This window comes from Polistes fuscatus, unplaced genomic scaffold (genome assembly GCF_010416935.1).
Source record: "Polistes fuscatus isolate 324 unplaced genomic scaffold, CU_Pfus_HIC Scaffold3, whole genome shotgun sequence".
In the NCBI taxonomy this organism is placed as follows: Eukaryota; Metazoa; Arthropoda; class Insecta; order Hymenoptera; family Vespidae; genus Polistes; species Polistes fuscatus.
The window spans coordinates 1,676,473-1,698,180 of record NW_025113107.1 but is presented as its reverse complement, the minus strand read 5'-3'; the positions used below and the strand labels follow the sequence as shown (position 1 = coordinate 1,698,180).

At 32.7% G+C, this 21,708-nt stretch overlaps 3 protein-coding genes across 3 annotated transcripts; all 3 read left to right on the top strand.

Moving 5' to 3' along the window:
* Positions 1–232: 232 nt before the first annotated feature.
* Positions 233–1,680, top strand: LOC122520128 (60S ribosomal protein L8). The gene is made up of 5 exons (XM_043640121.1): positions 233–256; positions 346–494; positions 732–873; positions 940–1,253; positions 1,445–1,680. Exons 2-5 carry the CDS (start codon positions 357–359, stop codon positions 1,622–1,624), a joined length of 774 nt encoding a protein of 257 aa, XP_043496056.1. The 5' UTR covers positions 233–256; positions 346–356; the 3' UTR covers positions 1,625–1,680.
* A 425-nt stretch (positions 1,681–2,105) lies between these two features.
* LOC122520127 (putative ATP-dependent RNA helicase Pl10) lies at positions 2,106–6,879 on the top strand. Its single transcript, XM_043640120.1, has 8 exons — positions 2,106–2,504; positions 3,511–3,592; positions 3,726–4,279; positions 4,385–4,854; positions 4,930–5,234; positions 5,333–5,626; positions 5,743–6,066; positions 6,307–6,879. Exons 1-8 carry the CDS (start codon positions 2,460–2,462, stop codon positions 6,414–6,416), a joined length of 2,184 nt encoding a protein of 727 aa, XP_043496055.1. The 5' UTR covers positions 2,106–2,459; the 3' UTR covers positions 6,417–6,879.
* Positions 6,880–11,544: 4,665 nt separating this feature from the next.
* LOC122519376 (dnaJ homolog subfamily C member 3) lies at positions 11,545–16,596 on the top strand. Its single transcript, XM_043638780.1, has 6 exons — positions 11,545–14,079; positions 14,158–14,268; positions 14,342–14,541; positions 14,615–14,940; positions 15,023–15,363; positions 15,456–16,596. The coding sequence occupies exons 1-6, from the start codon at positions 14,031–14,033 to the stop codon at positions 15,872–15,874; spliced, it is 1,446 nt and encodes a 481-aa protein (XP_043494715.1). The 5' UTR covers positions 11,545–14,030; the 3' UTR covers positions 15,875–16,596.
* Positions 16,597–21,708: the final 5,112 nt, after the last annotated feature.

Sequence of the window (21,708 nt, the reverse complement as noted above, 5' to 3'; positions counted from 1 at the left end):
CGCTTTTGAATTTGACTCGAATGTTTGGTTGGTACGCATGCTTCCTTCTACTGCTTCCTTCATTAGTGATTGACTTTGGTATGTGGTTGATTTTATTTCTCTTACGAAATCGATTTTGATTCTTTAAATTAATATAAATCCGGTTATAAATAAGTAAAATTCGATCATATTTAAATATTATACATGTTTTCTATGTAATATTTTTCTTCTTAATATATCTAAAAAAAAGTTTAATTTAAGTATGGAGTGATTTGAGGTTAAGTCGTTCATTAACGAGTATAGCGTGATACTTGTATACGTATGCTTTTATCTAAAATTTAATAACATTGAATTCTTTTTGTTTAGACCTATAAACAATGGGTCGAGTAATTCGTGCTCAACGTAAAGGAGCGGGATCTGTGTTCAGATCCCATACGAAAAGGAGGAAAGGAGCACCAAAACTTCGTTCCTTGGATTTTTCTGAAAGGCATGGATATATTAAGGGTGTAGTTAAAGTTAGTATTTAATTTTTTACGCGAATTATTTTTCCCATATATTCTATACTATAATTATCAATAAATGTGTGTTTTATTTGATTGAATATTATCATGATGATTTCTAGTATTCCTACTTCTGAATGTGAATGTAGATTTCAAACTAGAGGCTCTTTCTGAAGATATTTTTACCTGCATATTTATAAATAATAAAAGTTTTTTGTTAGAGATTGTTTCATATTCAATTTTGCATTATAGGACATTATTCATGATCCTGGCCGTGGTGCTCCTCTGGCTGTTGTTCACTTCCGTGATCCTTATAAATTTAAGACTCGCAAGGAATTATTTATTGCACCAGAAGGGATGTATACAGGACAATTCTTGTATTGCGGAAAGAAAGGTATAAAATCTGATTATCCGATTTTGTATTTGTTATAGTATAAAATACTTTATTTACATTTTACAGCTACATTGCAAATTGGTAATGTTATGCCTGTTGGCACAATGCCTGAAGGTACCATTGTTTGCAATTTGGAAGAGAAAACTGGTGACAGAGGCCGTTTAGCTAGAGCTTCTGGAAATTACGCTACTGTTATTGCTCATAACCCTGATACTAAAAAAACTAGGGTAAAATTGCCTTCTGGGGCTAAAAAGGTTATTCCTTCGAATAACAGAGCAATGGTTGGTATTGTCGCTGGTGGTGGACGTATCGACAAACCGATTTTGAAAGCTGGTCGTGCCTACCATAAATATAAGGTCAAGAGGAACTGCTGGCCTAAGGTACGATACTTCATAATATTTGTGTATATCTCAACATGCATGTATTATATATTCCAATGATGCTGTTTAGACATTTGAAACCTGAATTATTAATATCATGTGGATAAATTTTAACTGAGTTATATCGATTAATGAAAACAATAATCGATATTTAATTTAAACATTTCTATATTAAACATTTATATGTTTAGGTTCGTGGTGTTGCTATGAACCCTGTAGAGCATCCTCATGGTGGTGGTAATCACCAGCATATAGGAAAAGCTTCTACTGTTAAACGTGGAACCAGTGCTGGTCGCAAGATCGGTCTCATTGCAGCTCGTCGTACTGGTAGAATAAGGGGAGGAAAAACAGATACCAAGAAAGACGATTAAATTAACAATTCATTACGTCTTGATATATGTTATACAATAAAAAACTAAAAAACAAACAAGGCTAACTGTTAATTATTTTTTATTGATATATTTTTACTTTATTATATACATACAGATATATTTATTATTCCATACAAAGATAAAATTAATATAATTCTTCTATCCTTTAATTCTATTTTATTTGAATTTTGATTAACTAGTCTAAGTACTTGTATAAATTTTAAAGTTTAAGTTATATGTAGCTTTTAATAAATGAATTCTTATTAGATGATAAAAGCAACTACAATTAATAATTAGTTCACATAGTAGAAGTCTAAAAATCAAAATACATACGTATTTATTTATTATTTCATCAAATTATTAAATTTAATTTAAATTCATTGCAATCGAATATATAAATACGATAATAATAGTCATTAAAATGATAAGAAACACGTGGAATTGGAATGTTCCCTATTCAGGAATGGTGTATTTCCGGCGGATATAGAGAGGACGCCATGTTATTATCTATATCGCGTTTCTCTGCCATTTTTGTTGCGTCGACGTTAAGTGTGGCCAGGGGCCTCTCTCTCTCTTCATAGCATTCAGTCATCAAGCTTCGTTTGTATCTGATAATAGCGTCAGAAGAACACCGGTATTACGACTGTTCTGACAGACGACTGAAGTTTTGTTCGTATATTGGCGTATACAATAAGTAAGAAAAAGAATATACAAATATAAGGAAACGGGAACGTTGAACTTTTTTGGCACGGTGAGAGAGTTACGATTTGGGGAGAGTGAGCTACACGAGAATCTACGGCAGAGCTACGAAAACTACGCACAGAGGCGGAGTAATATGAGTAATGCAGCCAACCAGAATGGATCAGGTCTAGAGCAGCAGGTAAGAACGAGTGATATTATAAGAAGTGTATTTCTAATAAGTTCTGCTGACAATTTTCTCTTTTGAGTCGCTTTGTCTCTCTTTCTCCTCTCTCTCTCTCCCCCTCTCCTTTCTCTATTCTTTCTTTTATCTCTTCTTCTCTCTTATACATACTTCCATTTCATGCACGTTGCATTTATCCGTTGCATTATTCCGACCCTCCTTCCCCTTCCTTTTTCTCTCTCTCTCTTTCTCTCTTCATTTTATTACTCCTTGTGATATTATTATTACAAAATTAGAATGTAGGCGTAAGGGAATATCAAAAGGCATGCGCAAAAACCTTAGCTTTGTATCCCTTTGTTCGGTCAGATATTCAGGAACGCTGATGGCTCGACTATGAACCAGTTCGTGACGTATGGTTTTATAATGGCGGCAAGCAATTCCGGGAACGGCATGCCTCGTGCCATGACGCACATAACGTATCGCCTTATTCATGTTCATTATATTTTTTTCTTCTTTCCTTTTTTTCTATCCCTAGTAAAATCCCACGCTTGGACGTATTGTAAACTTTGTGATTTTTTTTAAATCGATACCGTTCCACTGATACAAACTATTTATCTATCTATCTATCTATCGCTTTCTACCTTGATTATCTGTAGAGTAAATAAAAGCAATACGAAATAGCGAGTTCACTTATTAGATACTTCACCGAGTAGTCACGAGGCTGTTGCGCGTGTTACATTAATCGCTCGAATTAACTTGATATCGCGGGAAAATGTCGATATTCATATATACTTGCCCTTTTCTTTTTTTTTCTTTCCTTTTTTTTTTAAATGTCGTTAACATTGATCCATAATCTTGTAGTGAATATCATAACATGATGTACTATTAAAAAATTTCGAATTAAAAGTAATATTATCAAATAGATCAAGATTGTTTGTATTTATAACATATATTGTATAATATATGTTAAGACTATTAACTATCTAATAAGAATATTCGATGATGATCTTTTCTTTTGCAACAGTTAGCTGGTCTGGACTTGCAGGGCTCCCGCCAACCAAGCGAGGGTCGCTACGTTCCACCACATCTACGTAATAAATCTGCAAGTAAGTATTGAAACTTTTTGTTGTTTAAATAACTTTATGATTAAGTTTGCTTTAGAGAATAAAGATTAGTTATAATATTTTGTAGAATTTCAAGTATCGTGATTGTTAATAACATTGAATATTATAATTGTAGGTAGCACACCGTCAGCCGGTGACCAACATTCCAATTCTAATTCTCGGTCGCTGTATTCTGATAGAGACAGGGGCGGAGATCGGGATAGAGACCGTGAAAGAGAGAGGGATAGGGGCAGAGCAGCAGGTCCAGGATTCAGGGACACCCGTAGTGGTGGACGCGACGTCGATTTTGGAAATTTCGGCAACTTTGGTGGACGCAGTAGACGTGCTCCTAATCAGGAAAATGGCAGAGATTTTAGATATGCAGGTTCCGAACGTGATCGGCCAATTAGTTCCGGTAATGATCGATGGCAGGAGCAACCTAGAAATGATCGTTGGCAAGAGAGTAGAAATGATCACAGAATGGGAAGCGGTGGTGGCAGATGGAAGGACGACAGGGAAGGTGGTAGAGGAGGAGGAAGAGGAGAAATCGATTGGACGATTCCCACAACCAGAGATGAGCGATTGGAGGTGGAACTATTTGGTACTGGTAATACTGGTATCAATTTTAGTAAATACGAGGATATACCAGTTGAGGCTACTGGCGATGACATACCACCACACATCACATCGGTTGGTATAATCATGCATAGACACTTTTAACATAGATTTTTAAGCATCAATAACAATGTCTAATAATATTGTTTTATAACGTATTTTTCTTTTATATTATTTCAGTTTGATGAAGTCAAGCTGACCGAAATCATAAAAAACAGCATTAGCTTGGCAGGTTATGATAAGCCTACACCAGTTCAAAAGTACGCCATTCCGATCATCATCGGACGGCGCGATGTGATGGCCTGTGCCCAAACAGGGTCTGGTAAAACAGCGGCCTTCTTAGTGCCAATATTAAATCAGATTTATGAGAGTGGACCCCGTGCGCCACCACCGCAGGGCAGTTCTGGAAGACGTAAGCAATATCCATTAGGTCTTGTGTTAGCACCTACGAGAGAACTTGCTACTCAAATTTATGACGAGGCGCGTAAGTTTGCGTATAGATCGCGCATGCGACCTGCTGTAGTTTATGGTGGCTCCAATATAGTGGATCAAATGCGAGAATTAGATCGAGGTTGTCATTTACTAGTTGCAACTCCTGGTCGTCTTGCTGATATGCTTGGCCGTGGTAAAATTGGCTTAAACAATTGCAGGTATATACTTATTTTTGTACAATTTGATTAGAAAATCTTTACAATTATGTTATCAAAAATGTTAACATTTTGTAGATATTTGGTATTGGACGAAGCCGATCGTATGCTTGACATGGGTTTTGAACCTCAAATAAGAAAGATCGTCGAAGAGGATACCATGCCACCGACTGGAGAAAGACAAACACTTATGTTCTCTGCTACGTTCCCAAAGGAGATACAGATGTTAGCTCGGGACTTTTTAAGCAACTATATATTTTTAGCAGTTGGCCGTGTTGGTTCTACGTCCGAAAATATTACACAAAAGATTGTATGGGTCGAGGAACAAGATAAACGTTCATATTTACTCGATCTTTTGCAAGCTAGTAGATTTTCAGATCCTTGTAAGTTTTTCCTTTTAAAACACGTTTATCAGAATTTATTGTAGCGAATTTAAAAAATAATTTCTATCTTACGGTTTTTTCGTTTTAAAATATTTTAGCCGCGCTAACGTTGGTATTTGTCGAAACAAAAAAAGGAGCAGACATGCTCGAAGAATATTTACATAATATGGGTTATCCAGTAACCAGCATTCATGGTGATAGAACTCAGCGAGAACGAGAAGAAGCATTACGTCGATTCCGTGCAGGAAAAGCGCCGATACTTGTTGCTACTGCTGTTGCTGCTCGTGGTCTTGATATTCCTCACGTTAAGCACGTTATTAATTTTGATTTGCCAGGTGACGTTGAGGAGTATGTTCATCGTATCGGTCGTACAGGACGTATGGGGAACTTAGGTTTGTTTTTAATATTTATTTCTCTTATATCGAAATATAAATTAATATAAATTTTGTAATAAATACAATCTATATATCACGGTGTATAATTATTAATTTATTTGCTACGTTTCTAGGCTTAGCAACATCTTTCTTCAATAACAAGAACCATAATCTTGTACGGGATTTGGTATCTCTTCTCGTCGAGGCTAATCAAGAGCTTCCACCTTGGCTCGAAGATTTGTTCACGGATGCACGTTATTCCGGTGGTTGTTCTCGTCGTGCAGGTAGTACCAAAGGAGGTGGAGGTGGTGGCGGCGGTGGTGGTGGCGGCGGAGGAGGAGGCGGAGGAGGTGGAGGACGTTTCAGCGGTGGTTTTGGTGCACGTGATTATCGTCAACAACCAAGTGGTGGATCTACTCGTAATAATGGTCCATCAAGTAGACCAGGTAGTTACGGAGGTAAGATTTATTTATTATCTTTCACCCGAAACTTATATTCTCCTATTTTATTTAAAAATAAGTGTTTTTGTTCACACACACGAGTAATAAAGAAAGACTAGTTGGTACCGATCGTTTCCATACGAATAATTTACAAAATTAGATTCGTTTGATTCGACGGGTCTTCGCGTGCACGGCACAGTTCGTATATACGTACACACTTCAATGAAATATTATTTACGATACGATTAAATTTTCCAGGCGGTTACGGAGGAGGTTATGGAGGGAATTATAATTCATCATACAACAATACCGCTAACAACAGTAGTGGTGGCATACACCCTGATTGGTGGGAAGGATGGGACAAGTAAATCCTTATCGCCATCTCTATTTCCACTTCTACCATTATTAATCTACACGAAAATTCAATTATATGTAAGGAAGACACGTACGACATACACATCCAATATAATGAGCACACGTAACGATGGACGCGTGCGTATATTCTCGCGTATGTTATATATGTATATACACATATACATATATATATAATATGTATATACATATGTATACATATATACACATATATCAATGGACAGACAGTATCACGTATAATCCATTCACGTTTGCTAACTGCCTGAGCACTCCAGTTTCCGAAGGAAAAAAACAAAGAAAAAAAAACCCCCGAGCAAACTATCTTGATTGAATTCCACATACAACTATTACACACATACACACATGTACACACATTTATTCGTGCGCGTTTTTTGAGTCTTAACAAATCCTCGGTTAACCGATGTGAGAAGATTATATTTTGTTATCGGATATCAAAAAGAAATAAAAAGGGTCGCTAGAGGTGCGCATAAATAATTTCTAGAAATAATTAGAAGGAACTTGGAATAATAATTTCGGACGATATAAAAATAATATATTATAATATATATATATCAAGATATCCGCAAACAAAATGTGTAGGATTTGTTAAGCGTTAGTTAGAAATCCAACCAACGTCTCGTTGCTATTGCGCGCCGACGAATACAAGTAGTATCTAATCAATAACAAATCAAATCGATTGATCGTTAATGCCTGTTCCGAAGGTAACAATGTAATACTACATAGTAGATGAAGAAACTTAGTAAAATTTTTTAGAACTCCTGTCGAGACTACGGGGCTCATTGTAGCTTTATTATTTCAATTCTTTGAGAAAAAGAGAGAAAAAGAGAGAGAGAGAGAGAGAGAGAGCAAGAAAAGAAAGAAAGAAAGGGGAGAGAGAGAGAGAGAGAGAGAGAAAGAGAAAGAGAGACAGTGTGAGAGGCTCTTTGTTAATAGACTCAGAAACGATACGAGCGCTATTGATCGTTTAGATATGCTTAGAATGAATGAAGATGACGTTTCTCAAAGATCAACTATTCGTATCATTTGGTTTCAGTGTACTGCTGGTGTTATTTTCAATTATCAAAACACATTTATCTCTGGCGCCCGTGGTACGTCCCGCCATTATCGCCATATATTTTATGACTATATCACTTTATTACTCTTTTTCCTGTATGTATGTACATACATAAGTATACATCATATATACGCATACTTTCATACATACATACACATATGTATCTATGATACATATATACATTTTGTTTTCTTTTTTTTTTTTTTAAAACATAATATAACTCAGCAACGAATGGTACTTTGTTGTTTTGCCGTCCCCAGAGACAGACTACGTTGTACGCCGGCAATATCACGGTTTTACTCGAATAGGCCACGTGAAGTTTTTCTGGGAATCGAATATAAACTCGAGCCCAGAAAAGAATAAATAAATAATAGGCTACGTCTTAAGGTACCTTTAGAAATCTCATTTCTAGATCTACGTATCAATATTTTGTCATACAACTTTTTCGTTTAATTGTATCTATTCTCGCGTAGAAGAGGTATTATATATAGGAAAGGGATGTGTTTTGCAAAATGAGCTTATTGATCTGTAAAGTATTTTCTTTTTATTTCTTTTTATTTCTTTTTTTTTTCTTTTTATATAATTTCATTTTGTTATCTTTTTCTTCTTCTTTTGTATCCCGTTTCATGTTAGTTTAAATGAGCGACATTAATCGCATGTGCGCTGGTGTTAGGGGATAACAAAAAAGAATACGAAAAAAATCCCACTCTCCTATAAAAGATAAATAAGAAAACAACAGATGCATCAATTGCGCGTATACATGAATTTTAACATATTCCTATAAATCATTTCTAAACGTAACAAAGACGTTGCCCCTAAGTGACAAAACTAGTACGGTGTGTTATACAAAGTATTCAAACTATAATGTGGTCTGGTTGCGAGAGAGAAAACGAGTGAACATGAGCGAGAGAGAGAGAGATAAGTAGAAAGAGAGGAAGAGGGAGAGAGAGAGTGCTTTATACGAGAAAAATAATAAACACTCTTAAGCGGACAAAATATAAATTACGGTTGCAGTTACAGGAAGAAGGGGTTTAGAGATAAAGATAGAAAGAAAGAAAGAAAGAGAGGAAAAAGGGAATAAGAGCATAAAAAAGTGAATGCATTACTGGTTTAGCAAAGGTCGAGAGAGAAATAAAGGAGCAGCAAGCCTCTTGACTTAAAAGGAGCCACAAGAGACGCACTCATAATACCTATTTTATAACTATATTTATCAGTACGATAACGCGCTATATATATACATACTAAGTACTATTCGTAAATACATAACATTATAAAATAATTGAAAAACGACTGTGATACCGAACGATCTTGTGACATTCAATTTCCAAGCAAATTGAAAGAAAATAAAAATGATAAACGTGAGTAAGAGAGAAGAGAGAGAGAAAGAAAGAGAGAGAGAGAGAAAAGAAAGAAAGAGAGAGAGAGAGAGAGAAACGAACCATTAAATGAAAATACAAATATTAAATGTATTAATTTATCGGTATTGAATGTCGGGAAATGTATAGCTCGATGGTGTTCGAGCTGTAAAAAGTTGGAATATTAAGTCGTTACAAAATAATAACATGAAGAATAACAAATGGCTGTTGTCCGATTGAGGGGAGGGCTAAACGCTAGCTCTTACGGGTTCCAAAGAGGAAACGTATTTTGGGACATTGTTTCTACTTAAAGTAAATCGCGCAATTAATATGGTAGATAATCGATGATTATACGACGTGTGTCATGTCGTGTCGCGTCATTATTCAACGTGAATGAGGACGATTACGATGAAGTTGACAATTACGACGGATATAATATGATCGTTGGTAGGGCTTTATAGATTATCGATATCTTTTGTGCAAACACGTCGGATTCTTACCTAATCCATGTAAGAAAAAGTACAAATTCAATTTGCGTGACAACTGACAGGATTTTTAGACATGTCATACTTATACTTGTTATATTAATAGAATTATATAGTGCAATCGCGTGCGTGAATCGTATGCCGTGTGATCGTGGACCAAGGTGTGAATGCCTCAATCGCGAGGAACGATGATTATTTCAAACTAGAACTCTTTCACATAGTTTTTATGAATAATTCTTGGCTTCCGACTATATGGTGCAAGTGGTTTCAAACTTTTCTAATAAGATTCGTCTCATCGAGTATACATATATATATATATATATATATTATGTATATATATACATATTGTATATACATTTGTGTATGTAATATACATATATATATATATAATATTATGTATTATATTTGTCAGTTCTGATACCCTGCCAAGAACATTTTAAAAGAGGAGAAGATAATCCTCGCGTTAAAAAAAGAAAAAAGTGATCTATACGTATATCATATGTCGATGTAGAATTATTTTTACAACCCGATAAAGGGTTTGGCGTTTTGATTTAAGTTTTGTCTTTTTTTTTTGTTTTTTCTTTCTTTTATATATATATATTTCTTTTTTCTTTCTTTTTTTTTTCTTTTTTAATTTTAACAATCGTAGATTTTATCACTATCTTGTAGGAGTAACGTAATCGTTAGCTTCTTAATTATTTTTTTTTTTTTATTGCTTTTGCAGACGTTATCACGCAAGATCGCGTATACCTAAAAATTAAATGAAGAAAATATTCATATATTTAACAGTACGTTGTTTTACTTGGTGAGGGAAGGAATCCCATTGGATTTTATTATCCTGAATGTGTGTAACGTACGTAAAAATACGTAATTTTACGTTGAGAGTACTAGAAATATTTCGTATTACATATATGTTTACGTATTTATTTGGTTAAAAGGTATACTTGTTAATCGGTATTAGATTAAATTAAATACCGATTATATACTAAATATTAGATTAAATTAAATAATAATCTTAAAGAAGATAAAAGAAAGAAAGAAAGAGAGAGAGAAAGAGAGAGAGAGAATAAAAATATGTATATTGAACAATTACTCTTGAATTTTTTAACTGCCATATATCCAAATAATCAAGCGCAAATCTTCTAAAGATACTTATTGTACAATCTCTTGATGTTTAATTATTATGCGCTTTGTAATCGTTATCTCTGTCAAATAACAAATTCAGGATTATAAAATCCAATTCCATTCCTTAAATACGTAAGGAACGCGTAAATCTGTATTATTTATTGTATATTGTAATTAGCTCCTAGGCGGATCTTAACAAAAAGAACAAAAACTTCATCATTATCTCGCGCTTACACATTCAAGTTTATGGACGGAAATTATATATATAAAGAGAGAGACATATAATATTTGGAATAATTTTAAATCTGATTCTGGACAACCTTTTGTATTTTTTCTATATTATAAATATCATCGTTTCGTATTCGCTTTTATATAATAATTTTATTTAGAATATCGTACCGTTATATTTTGTTTATACAATCACGAACACAGCACTTTGTAGCTCGTAATTCATAGAGAAAAAGAAATAGAGAGAGAAAAGAAGAAGTCATAGTTGCTATATCCGTTGCGTAAAAGGAACGGTAAATATTTTATGGAATGGTCAAATATATCTACAGTTTTGTAACATACGATGTATACAAGTATAAAAAACAAAAAAAAAACGAAATAACCAACAACAGCAAGAAAAAGAAAAAATCAACAAGCAAACAAACAAAATCGAAACCATATACGGTATTATGATTTATAGATACGTATTAGCATATTTAGAGAGAACATAGGCGAGCGATAAAGTATAGTAATATTAAACAATACTATTTATTAATCTAGTATTTATTTAAATGAGTTTAAAGTGTTTTCTCGAAAGGGCAGTTGTCTTCAAACTGTTTATTTTTTCTCTCTCTTAATTTTTTTTTATATTCTTTAACAAGTACCTTTTGTCATGTTTGGTCCTCTAAAGTATATCGGACGAGCAGCCCTTGGAAATATTTCATGGATTTCTGTGCTGAAAGGAACTTTATACATATAGTTGACAATGATGATGATTATGATGATAATGCTAATAATAATTATGATGATGATGATGATGATGATGATGCTGCTGCTGCTGCTGCTACTACTACTGATGATGATGATGATGATGATGATGATGATGATGATGATGATGATGATGATGATGATGGTGATGATGATGATGATGATGGTGATGATGATGATGATGAGTGGAACGAAGAAAGGGTTGCGTGACCAGCTCATTCATATTCTACTTTGAAATAAGTATGAAAAGAAAAAGGAAAGGGGCTACAAATTAATAATGATCGTATATTACACGTGTTTCAATGAAACAATGTTTAAACTGTGACTGCAATCATTGCTAAGAGAACAAAATAGTGCGTTTTAAAGCGCACACACACACATACATAGATACGTTTAAACTTAAATTTATTACATATACATATACACGCTATAAAGATATGATTGCAAGATACATTATATACTTATATATACGTACATTTTACACACACGAACACATACACGCAATACACATACTTGGCCACACACACACTTAAGAGAGTGCAAGTAGTATCAATGAGATTATGAAAGAATTGTGACGTTGTGTCGTTAACTAGAAAATTTCTTCACGTGTGAATCTTTCATTTTTTGCTTTTTTTTCCAACATGTTATTCTATTAGTGATTTATATATATATATATGTATATTTTTTTTCTTATCTATTTTTCTTTCTCTATGTACGCACATTCATTTTCGAATATTAGCGTTTACGTCATATCGATCTTAAGTTTTTAATGTTGCGATCGTTTCTAGAATATCCTCGGTATTATTTTGTGTATATCATCTAATCTTTGATCATACGCTAGGTATTTTTTTTTTAATTATTAATTTTTCTTTTCTTTTTTTTTTCTTTTTTTCTTCCTCAGAAGAAATTATAAATATAGTGCTGATTGAGTGGATGATGAGTAAACGAACGAATAAAAATTAACGATGCATTATAACTTAAGCCTGCCATTCGAAAGTTAAGCATGCGCTTAGGTGAAAAATGACGATGATAATAATGATGATGATGATGATAGTGATGGTGGGTGGTGGTAATGATAACGATACGTGGACATAAAAACGAAACGGGATGGCAAAAGATAATGTCTGTTTAACTTTAACGAATGTTTCAATTGGAAAGCGTCGTTCGTCGTCGTGTAGAATTAAGCGAATGTGAAAAAGTGAAAAAAATGAATGAAAGATTGAGAGAGAGAAAGAGAGAAAGAGAAGAGATACATAGAAAATTGTTTAAAAAAGAAAAAAGAGGATAAAAAATCCATGATCGTGTTGCGTTGCGTATCGAGATGAACGGCGCTCGTTACATTTTCTTTTTGTAACTGTAATGATACTTCTATAGATCTTACTTCACTGACGGCGAATAACTGGCAAATTGTAAGAATTTCATAGTAAAGATGAACGTACCATTCTGTCGGTTGGTCTCTTATTAGTAATATTGCACATATACGCACGTTTATGCCTAGATAAGGAGAGAAAGAGAGAAAGAAAGCAAATATAAAGAGCGAAAGTGAATGAGAGTAAACGAATGAAAGAGTGTGAAAAAGAAAGAAAGAAGAAAGGGTGGATAAGCAACATGAAAAATTGCAACAACAACAGCAACAAGAAGAAAAATTTAACTGTACGTCGTACGGCTATCGAAAGAAATAATAAATAAAAGAAAGTGTCTCAAGTAAATTAAAAAAAAAAAAAAAATAAAAATAAAAAAAAAAGAATAAACAACCAGCCTTAAAGTAATACAAGTGTGTGTATATAACTATATAAAAGTATACACATCTCGTTCATTAGCGATAAGTTCGCGACACGGTTCACCGAAATAAATGCGTGCTCGTGCTCCCAAAAGAAGAAGACTCGGGTGAAGAATGATTTTATTAGTGTCAATATTGTTACAAAATATACTACTTCATACGGGTCGATGTATCGCGCATGTTCAGTAACTGTTTATTCGTTCGGTGATTCTTTCGTTTATTTATAGTATTATACAGGAAGTGACAGGAGACTTCTACGAAATGAATCGATATAATAATAAAGGTGCGAAAAGGATTGAAATCTTGTGAAATATTTTACATTTTTATTATTTATATCCCTCGTTATTAATATTTGTATTATTTCCTCGGTGTGTTTTTAATGCACCATTTGGTAAAAACATGATATCAATTTCGTTTCTATATTAAACAACAAAGAAAGAAAGACGTAAGATTTGAATAGAACATATCGAAACATAATGATTAAATAATATATGTTTTATTTGTAGCATCGAAGATCCATCGATAATTTATTTAGAAGTCGAAAATTGAGAATATTAATTTCAAGTATTGATCGTAATACTTTTCAAATTTGTATGTAAAGCCCGCTACACGGAGCGTTAAATTACCACAAACTTTCATTGGTGGCGAAAAGTCGTGTGTGCTGGACCAATCACATAAGACCACGATCGCAATGGCGGTTTGGTTGGATAGTTTTATGTTATCGGCTGGATGAGTATATCTTTTTGGAGACAGACTGTTTCTTTACTTATTTATAAAATTACACCGAAGATTGTGAATCAATTTAATACCCAGTCATGTATAACTACTGCTTGTTATTGGTTTTATTGGATTTATCTTTTGATTGTAAGTAATCCTAACCTAGGTCGTTAAGTAAATTAAGTTAGATAAATAACATAATAGATATTTGAATGTTAATTTTAGTGGTCGGCAGTGTTTCACAATTAGAAATTGATAAGCATTTGGAGTTAGGTAGAGAATTCCTTGTACATGGACAATTACAGGATGCATTGTCACATTATCATGTGGCTATTGGTAAGTTTGTTGGTTATATTTGTGTAGATATATCATTCTTCATATTTATCCATATTCTTCATATTTATTTTAGAGGGAAATCCTAATAATTATTTAGCATATTATAATAGGGGAATGGTATATTTGGCATTAGGAAAAGCAAAATTTGCTATTCTTGACCTTGATAAGGTCTTGGAATTGAAACCAGATTTTACAGGAGCTAAAATGCAACGTGGAAATGTATTATTTAAACAAGCTAAGTTTGACTTAGCGGAAAGAAACTATAAAGAAGTTGTATGTACCTGTTAATATATAATTTATTTGGTGCGTTGATTTATATAAATTAGAATATATGTTGTATCGGCAGCTTGAAGTGGAACCGGATAATGAGGAAGCTGCAACTATGTTATTTACAATATCAAATCTTGAAACGGATATGCAATATGTAGAAGATATGGTTAAAAATAGAGATTGCAAGACTGCGATCCAACAAATAACACGACTTATAGAAACTTGTCCATGGTCGCTTGAACTTAGAGAATTAAGAGCAGAATGTCATGATGCATTAGGAGATTATATGAGTGCTATTAGTGATATACGTTCTACTACTAAGTTACTATCTGACAATACAGAAGGTTATTATAAGCTATCCGCAATGCACTATCGTGTTGGCCAAGTAGAAGAATCACTGAGGTGAGATGTGTGTACTTTTTGTTGTGAAATTGATTACTTACAGATTCATAATAACGGATTTTAATGTACTATCAATATTTAGGGAAATTCGAGAGTGTTTAAAATTAGATCCAGAACATAAAAAGTGTTTCCCATTTTATAAAAAGGTTAAAGAAGTATCTAAATTTCTTGGAAAAGCAGAATCCTTAGAGGAATCCAATCCTCAAGGTTGTATAGAATCTGCCGAACGCGTACTCCATATAGAACAAACTGTAAAGTATGTTAGATATCCTGCCTTACAGTTCCTCTGCAGATGTTACACTGCTAACTCGGAACCAAACCGTGCAGTTAAAAGTTGTCAAGAAGCATTAAAAATACGAGAAGAGCCATCTACTTTGTGCGACAGTGCAGAAGCATATCTTGCTAATGAATTATACGACGATGGTAATGTTGATTTGTCTATTACGATACGGTTATTTTTATGTAATTATAATTCATTTAATAACTTTGTCATATTTTTTTATTTTTTGATACAGCAATAAGAGATTATAAAAGAGCATTAGACATTGATCCTTATTTACAAAAAGCAAAACGAGGATTACAGAAAGCTCAACAACGGCAGAAGATTTCAGAAACGCGGGATTATTACAAAATATTAGGAGTACCTAGGACAGCTTCGAAACGCGAAATTACAAAAGCGTACAGAAAAGCGGCACAAAAATGGCATCCCGATAACTTCCAAGAAGGCGAAGAGAAGAAACAAGCGGAGAAGAAATTTATTGATATCGCTGCTGCCAAAGAAGTACTAACTGATGACGAAAAAAGAGCTAAATTTGATCAAGGGGAAGATCCATTAGATCCTGAATCTGGAAAGCATCAGCAAGGCTTCAATCCCTTCCAAGAATTTCATCATTTTCATGGTTCACCTTTCCAATTTAAATTCCATTTCAATTAGTTATGCATATGGAACTTAACATGCATTTCGATTTTTAGCGCAGCACAACTGAAATCTTTTGTTTCTGTGCTATATTCGCGTGTAATTTCGAATTTGGCTAACTTTATTTTTAAATATGATTTCGCTAAATCTACTTCGTTGGTATTCTCGCATTTGAAATATTTTCCAGATCGAAGGACCACATTCGAGAGAACGATTTTACGAATCGTATATGAGATATTATTAGAAGACGTAATCGTATTACTAAAAACACTGCATAACGGAAGTGCGTGAATACTTTAAGATCATAGATTGGCTAATGAAAGCCAATATATATATATATACACACACACATTGATTAAATATTAACGTATTTTCTATACGCAGACTGAATCAATAAATATCATCGATTGTACATCAAGTAAATACGCGTTATGTTTAAAATTAATTATTTGAGTTATGGTATTGATATAACCAACGAAGTCTATTGTTTTAGGAGAATCATTTTACGATGATCCTATTGTCGATTGTAGATACTTTTTATCGAATATCTATTGTATGGGTTTTTCGAGATGTATTTTTACTCGATGCCATTGATTAATCAGCGATAAATAAGACAATGCTGTGCGCGTGTGATGTTTGGATGAGCGTGAGTCTGAATTTTATGTAAATATTTTATCTCTAATCATTGTTTGAAAGTATATTTGAATAATTTATACAGATAAATACAGACAAACATCGAATTGTGTGGTAGTATATCCTTTTATAATCCTCCGAAACAACGTTGAATTCATAGTTTATCTTGTTCTCTCTCACTCTCTCTCTTTCTCTCTCTCTCCCTTTCTTTATATAATTCATTTAATTTTATTTCTCTTTGACCTATTTTCTTCAAATTTCTTTCCTCGATCTTTCAATTTCTTCCTTCTCGCCGCTGCCAATTTCTTTCTCTTACGTAATCGTACTTGAAGATCTTTGTACTCACCCAGTTGATATCTTACCATATATCCTCTCCATACTGATTGAATGATCGTAGCGGCACGATCCAGAATCGCTTGATATTTAGCTTCATCTTCCAATCTCTTAATTTCAGCTAGATTTGCATCGATTATTGCCTCCCTTTCATCTTTCATAGCACGCAAATCTTGAATTTCGATTTTCTGTTCCTCAACCTTAACCTTTTGAACCAGCATAAGAAAAAAGTAATATTTAAGAAACTCGATGGACTATATTAATAAGAAAAGGAAAAAGAAAGACCTTTAAATCGTCTATCTCTCGTTGTCGTCGTTCGATCTCATTATTATATCGATTGGTCCATGCAAGCATTTCATCCTCCATATCTTGGATATTCTCTTCATAGTATGCACAAAGTTTTCCAGTAACTATTTCCTCCAAGCTTTGTTCCTTTCGATATTCATTCAGTTCATTCAAAAGATCTTGCTCTTCCACGTCGTGTTTCAATTTTTGCTGAGTTAATCTCGCCTTTTCCCAATTTTCAACGTAACCTGTAAGAACAAATATTTCTATATTTATTATTTGATTAACATTTCTAGGAAAAGCTTGAAAGATGAAAAGAGAGTGATTTGTATATTAAATTAAATATATTTTAATTTAAAAATATTTGTACGATTATATCGTTTTATTGTCTTTTTCTTTGTTGTCGTCTGTGATCACAAATTGGATTATGTTCATTTTCTTTTTGATTGATGCAATATATTACAAACACGAATAATATCATTTACCCATTTTCAATGATATCTCGTAAACAGTATCGTCGACTTTCCCGTTTGTTATTTGAGCCAATTCCAGCAACTCTCTTTTCTCGCGTTCCTTTCTACTAGTTTCGTCTTCGATTAATTTTCGTAATTGATTAACTTGATTCTCCCAAATCGTACAATTTTCTTCGAGATTATGTTCGTCCTCGAACATCCTCGCGATATTATTCACTTCCTGTTCGAGTCTTTCGAATTTTCGGAATTGTTTGATCTCATCAAGTGTCTCATTTAAAATCTTGTGCACGTATGTTCTAAAATATTACTAAAATATTAAATTTATTTAACAATTCGAACTTGGAACAAGTAATAATTATTTCAAAACATTTCACACATTTTGAGATAATATTATTTATATATAATTTATAAACATTTTTATAAAAGAAAATAATAAAAATTTGATCAAACCGTTCTCCCTCCTCTTTGCGTATACAAATTCGTTCTTCGAAATTTGTTAATATTTGTTAATAATAACAAAAAAAAAAAAGAAAGAAAAATATATTACTATTAATTCACAATCGGTGGACACGAACCTGTCTCTCTGAAGTTTTTCTGCCACCGTCAACGTCAACGGTGGCAAATTAGCTTCCTTTCTGAATATTCTATGAGGTTCCCTCGAGACACCGTATTTCTCATTTATGGGTTTTACAATGTCGTCCCAAAGATCATTGATCTCCGATGGTATAGCATATCTTAAGACAGCCAAATGATTAACGCATTCCTCAAGGACGCAGGCTATCACTTTTGCTTCATAAAATGATAAAATTGATGTAGGATACACGTCGATTTGCATACTCAATACACCTATAACATCTTCTGATTTTTCGTATCTTCTTTTAAGTAGTGACACTTCCGAGATTGACGTTTGTTTATCTTCGATCGGCTGCATTTATTACAAATATTATACAATAGGATCATTTATCGATCAGCCATTTTGTTTTTTAATTCTTTATTTGATTTTGTTAGCTTCCATTTACTTTTGTCGATATTTTTTTTTATTTTTTTTTTTATTTTACTTGCGTATTACGTATCATCATTTGAAAGTGTTACGGGTTGATCAAAAAGTTCGTGCAGATTTAAAAAAAAAAAAATGGATTCGAAGATACAATCCAAAAATATTTTATATTTTATTAAATAGAAATGAGAAATGAGATATATTAATAATTAGAAATAACGTAAGCTCAAAACTTCTCAATCAATTTTCGTAGATATTATTAAATCGTCAAAAAATTTTGGCTCAAGTAACCAAAGACATACTTTTTTCCGGCTGTCGATCGTGGTAGTTTCCGTCTCGATTGATGTTTTTGGTAATCGAAATATACTTGGTCTAGGCTGCAAAATGGTTCCACGTTTTTTATATCTTATTAAATCTTCTCCTTGTAAAAATCTTTTCGGTTCAACGTCAGAATTGGGTGTAGCCGTATCTTCTTCTTGTTTTATCTTTTCTTCCTTCATCCTTTCTGTTACCTGAACATATGCTTTTTTTTATATAAATAGAATTTTTCAGATTTTTAAAATAAAATATTATATACAGGGTATTTCACCTAATTCGGCCACCTAAAAAATCTCGTTTATTTCGTACGATAGAAAAAAAATATCAAAGGAAAAAAATATTCTGTTCGAAGACGCCGATATAGTGATGGGCCGAATTTTTTTTCAAAGGCCTATATTAAATTTATATCGAAACTCGTTTTATGTTGGAAAAAAGTCCTATGTGATGTACACTGAGGTATACTACGGTGTACCATAAGTTTACATGGTTTTAACTTTTGGTATGATGGAAAAAACCTACTAAATAATAAACAATTAATGAATTATTAATAAAGATTGTCTCTTCTACACGAAAAGATTTTTTGCTTGTATAAGTGTCTATATATATATGCGTACTTATTTAGTGTGAAAGTTTAAAATTTGTTGCATCGCTCTTACCATCGTTTCTGTATCGATATTTGAAATCTTGTTTAAATTCATAGCCAAGGAAATAGCACTTTTTTTCGTTATAATATCGATCGCGGTATTTTCTGTAGATATATCACGAATGTCGATCGTATCTATTCGGTTTTGATCCAACACAATCGACGAAATTGTGGTTAAAAGATTTTCATTCACGAAATTTCGCACGTTTCCTTCCCTATTCGTTTCTATATCCTCTGCCATGTTTTTATTCAATGTTTTTTCTATGGTATATATTAAAAAAGGTTATTTATTAATGTTATAGAAGAAATTAGTTTTCTTCTGTTTTTCTTTTTTCCTTTGCTTTGCAACGAGCAGAAATTAAAAAGTTTACGCACATGTGAACGTTTCGTTTGAAAGCTACGTTTATTCATTTCATTCGATCATCATTCGTTCTCTCACATCAATCATCTGTAATTAATTAAGCATTTTGATTTGTTTGTCATACCCCTTTCTTTTTATTTTTGCATAAGATAAGATCGATTATGTCAATTCTATAATACACTGCAATTATTCGCCTCTCGTGAATTCTTATATTATCTAGTTAAAGTATGTAATACTCCTTTCTTTCATACTTCAATAAGGTTGTAATAATTATTTCGTGATTTGACTAGTTATTTTTTGAGTTAATGTATATTTAGCGTTTCAACGATAACACATACACACACATCTATATTTTACATATACACATAAGAGAAATATTTCAAAACAACGTATCCGTTTTGAGATAATATTACGTAATAATAACTCATTCTATGGGATAAGTATGTACGTAGTAGAAAATCGTAAAGAGTATATTACCAAATCGGGTATCTCAAATGTTCAGTCACATCGTTATCTTGTTCAGTTGCCATGATCGCGTCGCAACACTAATCTAATTCGGCGTGAAAATCGGTTTACGATACGTATGTATCTGCGTAATTCTTGTCTCGAAAGAAAAAAAGAAAGAGGATTTGTTTTTCGAATAGGATGAACATTTTCTTGATATATTTTTTGGGGTGGTAGGAGTGGAAAAAGTGGAATTAGTGGGGGAAATCTGTGCAAAGTTATATATATAAGAAGAAAACGCTTTTACTTTCGACATTAGTCACTAAGAAATTACCAAGATAAATCTGCCCACTGTAATTGTAGAGACAGAATATATAATATTATACCTATTAATTTAGTTCAATTAAAATTGATAAATATTCTGGTAAATTTACGTTGGCACACTCTACGTGTTATCTAAATCTCGTTTAAAACTCGCGTATCCGCGTGCTTTACGACCTATGGTCGATTTGAAATTAATTTACGCGGAAGTTTTGGTTCAACAGCCAGAGAGGTTTCACTTTGTATGATTTTATAATGCAATTCGACGCGGTTAGTTGAAAAAGATTTTTCTTTTTGTTTGTTTCTTTGTCCATTAGAAGATTGTATGTCGTTCGAAAGACGGTACTCGCGGATAATTCTTTACGAGAAAATCATTAAAAAGACTATATAATAAAACGTCGTCGAAAAGTTAACGCGTTTTAGCGTTACAAAGTAAACACATCGTTGTTGAAAGCATCGAGAATGATTTCCTAGTAACTAGTAAAAAGATTAATGGCTTTCGAAAGTTTCCTTCTTAAATAGAAGAAGAAGAAGAAGAAAAATACATCGGCGAAATAAGAATCGATGAATTATAGTGGACTCAATTGATTACGCCCTTACGAATACGTTAATTAAAGCATCTTTCTATGTATCACAGAAAGATTATGTGTTATCTATAATTATCCTATGTATATAAGTACAAGTAATCATTCGTAAATTAAATTTTTTACGGAACCGCGTTGCATTTCTACAACGTAGTAAAATAAAAAAAAATATATATATAATATAAATTTTTATATTAATATATATAAAATTATATTAATTATTCATAATAATTACATATAATAATATAGTAATATATATTTTTTCTTTTTTACAAAAAACTAATATAATAATATAGTTTTATATATATATATGAGATGAAATAATAATATATAAATAATTAAATGTGTAGATAAATTTGAAACAAACGTTTATTTTTCGCGAGATGATATTTTTAATGAATAAAATCTATTGGCCCTAAATCGATATTTATTTGTAGCAAAAGTTAAGTTAAATAAAAAA

Coding starts and splice junctions, on each gene's coding strand:
- LOC122520127 (XM_043640120.1), top strand. CDS start 2,460: ATGAGTAATGCAGCCAACCAGAATGGATCAGGTCTAGAGCAGCAG. Junction 5,235..5,332: donor TAGTAGATTTTCAGATCCTT/GTAAGTTTTTCC, acceptor AAAATATTTTAG/CCGCGCTAACGTTGGTATTT. Junction 6,067..6,306: donor TAGACCAGGTAGTTACGGAG/GTAAGATTTATT, acceptor TAAATTTTCCAG/GCGGTTACGGAGGAGGTTAT.
- LOC122519376 (XM_043638780.1), top strand. CDS start 14,031: ATGTATAACTACTGCTTGTTATTGGTTTTATTGGATTTATCTTTTGAT. Junction 14,080..14,157: donor ATTGGATTTATCTTTTGATT/GTAAGTAATCCT, acceptor TGTTAATTTTAG/TGGTCGGCAGTGTTTCACAA. Junction 14,269..14,341: donor ACATTATCATGTGGCTATTG/GTAAGTTTGTTG, acceptor TATTTATTTTAG/AGGGAAATCCTAATAATTAT.
- LOC122520128 (XM_043640121.1), top strand. CDS start 357: ATGGGTCGAGTAATTCGTGCTCAACGTAAAGGAGCGGGATCTGTGTTC. Junction 874..939: donor CTTGTATTGCGGAAAGAAAG/GTATAAAATCTG, acceptor TACATTTTACAG/CTACATTGCAAATTGGTAAT. Junction 1,254..1,444: donor AGAGGAACTGCTGGCCTAAG/GTACGATACTTC, acceptor TTATATGTTTAG/GTTCGTGGTGTTGCTATGAA.